The 7516-nt window shown below is 39.7% G+C and overlaps 1 protein-coding gene across 1 annotated transcript; it reads right to left on the bottom strand.

Annotated features, from left to right (window-relative positions):
• Positions 1 to 1173: 1173 nt before the first annotated feature.
• Positions 1174 to 2180, bottom strand: LOC149256222 (uncharacterized). Its single transcript, XM_089457391.1, has 2 exons — positions 1933 to 2180; positions 1174 to 1808 (listed from the first exon to the last, which is right to left on the bottom strand). Exons 1-2 carry the CDS (start codon positions 2058 to 2060, stop codon positions 1313 to 1315), a joined length of 624 nt encoding a protein of 207 aa, XP_089313517.1. The 5' UTR covers positions 2061 to 2180; the 3' UTR covers positions 1174 to 1312.
• Between the last annotated feature and the right edge of the window lie 5336 nt (positions 2181 to 7516).

Raw genomic sequence — 7516 nt, 5'->3', positions numbered from 1 at the left:
AGGTACGATTCAGCTTGATTTTTCATATGCTTCAATTCCAGTTTTCGGTCAAATGAGGAAGTCATATCGGGAACAGAAGATGAAATACATGATCACTAGTAAGGAAAAGCTCGTGAATCATCCTGTAAATTATGTACAAACAGATTTAGAATCTTTTGTTTTGTTTGCGGAAAATTTCAATGAGGTAGATAGTCAGTTCGTTCAAGTAGAAGATATACCAGACATTTCAGAAAATTTCAGGGATGTTTTGAGAAATGAAAGGGAAGAAAGGTCTGTTGTCATAAGGCCAATTGCAGAAATAAATGGGCAGCAAACAGAACATGAAACAAAATCAGACTTTCAGCGCCTAGAAGATGATGAAGAGGGTCTTTGGACAATGGATTTTGGCGGTGCAGTGGGCAGCGATGGTGCTAGTATAGGTGTATGGATCCGAAGCCCATTCTCAGCCCAAGATCAAGTTCCAAGCAAGGTACGGGTATGTTCTTATAAATTGGCTTTTGATTGTTCGAATAATGAGGCAGAGTATGAAGCTCTTATTGCTGGTTTGAAAATCCTTCTGAGGTTAAAGGCTAAGAAAATAGTAGTATATGGCGACTCCGAACTAGTTATCAAGCAAGTGAAAGGTGAATTTCAGGCCAAACATCCTCGCATGAGAGCTTATAGAAACGTTGTTTTAGATATCCTGAAAAGATTTTCTGAACATACCTTGACATGTGTGCCCCGGATTCAAAATGGTGTTGCGGATGCATTGGCTAAGGCGGCAAGTAATCTGAAAATACCCATGAATTCCAGCAATAAGTTTGAGATATATGTGAAGCATCGTCCTACAGTTCCAGATAACCAAAGGTGTTGGCAAGTGTTCCAAGATGACGAAGAAATTGAAGATTTTCTGCAAGTTAAGGGTAAGTTTGAAGACATCTCAATCAGTGTTGCACACATCGCGATCGGGATTTAATCGGCGCCGGGAAAAAAGCGGAAAAAATCGTTAAAATCGGGAAAAAATCGGAAAAAAGCGGAAAAAAAATCGTTTGGCACAAAAATATTCATTTTTTTTCAATTTTTTCAATTTTTTTAATATCTAAACCATCTACAACATAAAATAAATACATTGACACATAAATATGATAAAAAAACTAATATATAAGATGTTTAATATCATTTCTAGCGCTAAAATCACACATAACATTGAATCATGTCCTGAATAGTAAGTCCTGAGTCCCAAGTCCAACTCAGCCTCAAAATATCAACAAAAAATATGATAATGTATCTCATCATGTCATAATGTCATATACAATAAAATGAAAGTCTAATCCTATTGATTTCCTCTGCCCCTCTTGCGAGAAAATGGCACAACTTTCTCTTTCCCTCTAGATGTAGAAGCTGGTGCCTGTGGTGGTGGAAATGGCAGTGGAGTCTGACGTGCTCTAGAAGCTGAAGAACTAGTAGTAGCAGCTACAGGAGGCTGAGGTGGACGGAGACCACGTCCTCTACTGGTGGTAGTGGTAGCCCGGGTAGCCCGGGTAGGCGGTGTCACCTCCTCCTCCTGCTCCTCCAACTCCTCCTCCTCCTGCTCCTGCTCCTGCTCCTGCTCCTCCTCCTCCTCCCCCTCCTCCTCCCCCTCATCCTGCACTAACCAATCCTCAGTGGGATCCATGAGAGGCCTCTCGGTCTCAACCCTCCATTCAGCAGTGGTGTCAATCCCATCCAATGAGATGGCTTCCGTATCAGGTGTCTTCTCTAGTTGTTTCACCCACAATCGAAGATTGTAGTAGACATAGACCATGTCATTAAGTCTATGGGACTCCAACCTGTACAAAGTTCATGAAATAATAAATTAATAATTAATATTATAAAAAAAATATTGTTTAAAACTTTAATGAATTCAAAAAGTTATTTGGAAATTTGCAATATTTTAAATGTTTAAGTGTTAACCTATTGCGCTTCTTGTTGTGTATTTTTTCAAATACACTCCAATTGCGCTCACATCCCGAGGAGCTGCATGTTTGGCTGAGGATGCGCACGGCAAGATTTTGCAAAAGGGGTACTCTGCCACCATACATCTTCCACCATGCGTCTACAACAAAATTACAAAGAAAATTTTAAATAAACATAAGAAAAAAATGGAATTTGAAGAAACAATGAAATTTGAAACAAAGTTACAAAGTACATACTACAAACTAAAAAATACCTGGCATTTTAACCGTCCTATCAATGACAGCCATCTCAAAGCCAAATGTGCCAGCTGACAACTTATATTGCTCAATTTGTCTAGAGACCTCCATACGTTCTTCTGGAGTTCTCACCATCTTCTGGACACAGGTTAATAATCCTTCCACGACCTCAACATCAAAATTAAACCCACATGCATAAGAAAATGCAGGGTTCAGGAAAACGCCAGCAGCATGAATGGGACGATGGAGTGTGTTGTTCCATCGCTCATCAATGACGTTCCATAGAAGGAGTTGTCTCTGGAACCCATCATCTCCCTTGTCATCATAGTAGGACCGAATGGCTTCTTTGGCCCTATCCATGGCTTCATACAAATAGCCCATTGCGGGCTTCTCAGCATCAACCAACCGAAGAACCTTTACCAAAGGTTCTGTAACAGCGCACACCTCCTGCACTCCCGCCCAGAAGTCTTCCTGGTATGAAACTAGTCTGCAAACGGCCTCTCCTTCTGGTTTGCGGCTCATTGACGAAGCACGCCACTCCTCTGAAAAAAACATTCTCTTCAAATCCCACATAGAATTCAAGAGGGATTGAAGAGATATGAAACTCGTCGCAAACCGTGTAATGGCGGGGCGCACCAACTCTTTGTTGTTGGTGCATTTTCTCATCAAGCTAAGCACAGATGTGTGATTGTAAATAAATTTTGTGATGTTTTTTGATGAGTCAACAACCTCTTTGACAAAGGGAATTTTCCCAATGTCCTCTAACATCAAATCAATACAATGGGCAGCACAAGGTGTCCAAAATAAAGTAGGATGCCTGTCCATAAGCATTCTACCAGCAACAACATAATTTGCAGCATTGTCCGTTATGACTTGGACAACATTTTCTGCACCCACCTCCAAAATAAACACATCCAGCAAATCACATAAAGTTTTTGCATCTTTGATTTGATGAGTTGCATCAACAGATTTGATAAACATAGTCCCCAAGGGACAACTAACCAAGAAGTTTATAAGGGTTCTCCCCTTTTGGTCAGTCCAACCATCTGACATAACAGTGCATCCTGTTTGTGCCCATGATGCCCTAAAATCCTCCAATCTTTGGGTGCAGTCACGCTTTTCATCTTGAAGAAGCCGGCCTCTGAAATCATGAAGAGAAGGGAGTTTGTACCCCGGGCCAACACTGGCAATAGCATCAACAGTAGGTTGGAAAAATGGATTATTCCTTATAATGCTGAAAGGAATATCACTCCAGAGGAGAAATTTTGTCATCAACTTGTCAGCTTTTTCTTTTTCAGTTCTTTTTAGCATTGAACCAATAGTTGGTTGTGAACCAGGTGTGGTTCGAGGAACAAAATATGATGATGCAGCTACCGGATTGACTGACGCTGCAGTAGAACTTGTGCCACTTGGCCCACTTCCTTCAGCTGACCTTTTTAGTTGCCTTTTGAGTTCTTCTTTGGCGTCTCTAGTGTGCTCTAATTCTCCCAATGCTCTCATGGCTTTTTGGATAATTTCAGCATTTGTCTTTAGACAGGGCCCCACATCACGTCCAGGGATTTGTGCAAGGTGGAACTTCAACCTGTACACCCCCCCGAATATTTCCTTTCCACACAACTTACAATACAAGTTTTGTCTATCATTCGGAGTTTTAGGGTCACCATATTCCCAGAAAGGATCCAATTTCCTTGGCATGTTTGTTTTTGAATTTTGAATTTGCAAACCTATGGAAAAATAAGGATTAGGAAATAGGAATTTAGGATTACATAAATGATAATAGTAAATACAAATTACAATTTAGCATTTGCAAAATTACAAGCTAATTATTTCCAAAATCCCAATTTCTAAACCCAAGTTACCCAACCAAATGCCAAAAAACAATGAAAAATCAAAAAAAATAAACAATGTTTAAAGAAAATGAGAAAATAAAAATAAAAAATTGGTTCTCATAGTCATAACAAATAACCCATCCCAAATCAATGAAAAATTTCCAAAAATTCTTTAAAAACAATGAAAAACAAAGTTTTTATAGAACCAAAACAAAAAAAAATTAATCTACATACCTGGTTTATGGACAAATTGGCGATCTTGGCTTGGATTCCTCCTAAAATCGCTTCGATTCGCTCCCACAACCGACGGCAACCCTCTCCCTCACTTCTTCTCCTCCTCCTCCGCGCGGACTGCTGAATGAATTAAAAAAAAATCGATTTTCCCATATAAAACCCCGCTGCCCGGACCCTCCACGATTTTTATTGAAAAAATCGCGATTTTTCGAAAAAATCGCGATTTTTTCAAAAAATCGCGATTTTTTCGATAAAAATCGTTATAAAAAAATGGTGGCGATTTTTATGTAAAAAATCGCGATTTGAATCGGCTAAATGAAAAAATCGCGCTTTTACGATAAAATCGCGATTTTATCGCGATTTTAACAACACTGATCTCAATAGATACGGACGCTGAAGGAGTGAATCAGATGGATGTATTGCAGCTCAAGGACAATCACATTCCAAAAGGATTGATTCCTTTAGAGGAATTGTTTGATCAGGATGATATGGCCCGCAAGCCAACTTTGAGGCCAACGGACGAAGGAGTTGAAGATGTGAACCTTGGGACAGCTGCAAATCCAAAGATGGTGAAGCTTTCAAAAGCGTTGCCGCCTAAGGTAAAGCAAGAGTATATCAGGTTATTGTCTCTGTATTCTAATGTTTTTGCATGGGATTATTCAGATTTAAAAACTTATGACACAAGCATTATTCAACACACTATTCCTATAAAGCCAAATCAAAAGCCTTTCCGGCAAAAGTTGTGAAGGATGTTTTAGTACAAACGGAACCGGAAGGAAGAAAGGGTAAGTGGATTGCTGCACTCTTAGAATATGATGTTGAAATTAAGCCTACCAAGTTGATTAAAGGCCAAGGCTTAGCTAAGTTGATGGCTGAAGCGAACCTTCATGTACTTGATATAAATTTGATTGATGCCTTGTTCGATGAAGATGAAGAAAATTCAGATCTACAGGTATCCGATATCTTTGTGTCTTCCCCTTGGTATGCTGATATAGTTTATGTGCTTCAAAACTTATCTGCACCTCCTGGAATGCCTAGAAACAAAGCTAGAACATTGAAGCTAAAGGCTGCCAAATTTTGCATTATCAAATCTGCACTTTATTGGAAGGATCCTGGTGGCATCTTGTTGAACTGTTTGGTCGAAGAGGAAGCAAAAACAACAGTAGATGACTTCCATAAAGGTGACTGTGGGGGTCACTTATTTTGGAAAACCACGGCTAATAAGATTTTGAGAGCCGGTTTCTATTGGCCTTCTTTATTTTCTGATGTGTATAAAGCGGTAAAGAGCTGTCATGAATGTCAAATTTTTCAAGGAAAACAGAAATTACAGCCCTTGCCTCTCAAACCGGTGGAAATCAGTGCGCCATTTCAGCAATGGGGCTTGGATTTTATTGGCGAGATCCACCCAGCATCTTCCGGGCAGCATCGATGGATCTTGACAGCTACAGATTACTTCACAAAATGGATTGAAGCTATTCCCACCCGGCAGGCCACAGATTTGGTAATTATTTCCTTTCTTGAAAATAATATCTTGTCACGTTTTGGCTGTCCACAAAAGTTGATTACTGACAATGCGGCTGCATTCAAATCAAAGAAGTTGGTTGATTTTTGCTTTAAATATAACATCAGTTTGGGGCATTCAACCGCTTATCATCCGCAAGGTAATGGGCTGGCCGAATCTTCGAACAAATCCCTTGTGAATATTATCAAGAAATTGCTGGAAATAAACAAGAAGAGCTGGCATAAGAAGTTAATAAATGCACTATGGGTTGATCGGGTAAGTCAAAAGAAGTCAATTGGTATGTCACCTTTTGAAATTGTTTACGGAGTAGATGCAGTGTTTCCTACTTCACTTAGTGTCCCAGTAGCCAAGTTGTTTCAAGAAGCTAGTGGTGAAGAGGATCCTATGCAACGACGGATCAGTCAAATGATTCATTTGCAGCAGACACGAGAAGAAGTTCACCAGAATTCCCTTAAGTTGCAGGAGAGCATAAAGAGAATCTATGACAAAAAGGCCAAGGCAGATGAGTTTCAGATTGATGATGTTGTGTTACGGTGGGATGCCCGAAATGAAGATAAAGGGAAGCATGGAAAATTCGACAACTTATGGAAGGGTCCTTATAAAATTGCAGCATACCGTGGTCCAAATGCTTTCCTTCTCAAAGAAATGAACGGAGATGAATGTCTTGGAGGGTCGGTGAATGGCCGGCTACTCAAAAGGTATCATGCTTGAGCATTTTCTTCTCTAATCACTCTCATTGTAAATACCATGTCATTTTCTTTCTGCAGCAAGTGTGAAGCTGATTTCCATCTTCAGTTTGGGGCCCGCGGTGAAGGCTATAATTCTGAAAATGGTGATTAGTTGGTGTGAGTTTTACAAGTTGTTTCATGTCAGTTCATTTTCTGTATAGAGTTAGTGAGTTAGTGTCCAAGATAGTTTTGAATTTCAGTCAATTGTCTAAGTCAAATAAAGTTGTTTTCAAGTTGGTCACAGGTGAAATAATTTGACTCCATTGCCCAAAGATAAAAGAACTGGTCTGCTCTCCCAGATGTCTAAGGTTCTTGGTACCTCCGAGGAGCTACCATCCCCAATTGGAGCCAATGTTAGTGTCAGTCTTGAAAGCCCTCCATCAGTGATCAAAGCTCTTTGCATTTGCATTAGTAGGTGTCTCATCAATGTCAAAGTTTGCATCCCGTTAGGCATGCCATAACCCTGATGGAGGAGTTGGTCTCTTCATACCCCTCTTGGCTTTGCTGGATCAGGTCATATCAGTCATTGAAGTTTGTCAAGCTGCCCTTGTTTGGTCTTAATGTCAAAATTCTAGGTCTAGGGTTCTTGGTCAGTTGTCTTAGCAAGGTCATGTCTCTGAAAGTCCTTGAGTGACCAGCAAGTCAGAGGGAGGATGTTAAACATGTTCCTTTGAAATTTTCATCATGTACAGTTCAATTTTAACCTTGGATTTAAAAACCCTGTTTTTAAAGCCAAGGTCATGATAATTTTTGTAAAAAGAATAAATTTCCAAAATGTTTTCAAAAAGGCAGCAACAACCCTGGTCCCCTTGCCACAGTCCTTCAGATGATCTACCTGCAAAAAGAATCAGGTGAAAGCACTCAAAAAATCAACTTCAGCATAAAGGAAACCAAGAAAATCAGTGTTTTAAAAAGTGACAAAATAGACTTTATAAAGTGGGTTTTTGAATGAAATTTTTTCAAAATGAGATTATAAAAGGTATTGTTCCTTCCTTTCACTCTCATTGTGCATTTCAAGCTTGTGAGAGAGTG

This window comes from Pinus tabuliformis, chromosome 7 (genome assembly GCF_031772625.1).
Source record: "Pinus tabuliformis cultivar Carrire ecotype Pingquan chromosome 7, CPIR1, whole genome shotgun sequence".
Lineage (NCBI taxonomy): Eukaryota > Viridiplantae > Streptophyta > Pinopsida > Pinales > Pinaceae > Pinus > Pinus tabuliformis.
The sequence above is the reverse complement of the archived record's forward strand: the minus strand, read 5'-3'. Positions and strand labels throughout refer to the sequence as shown.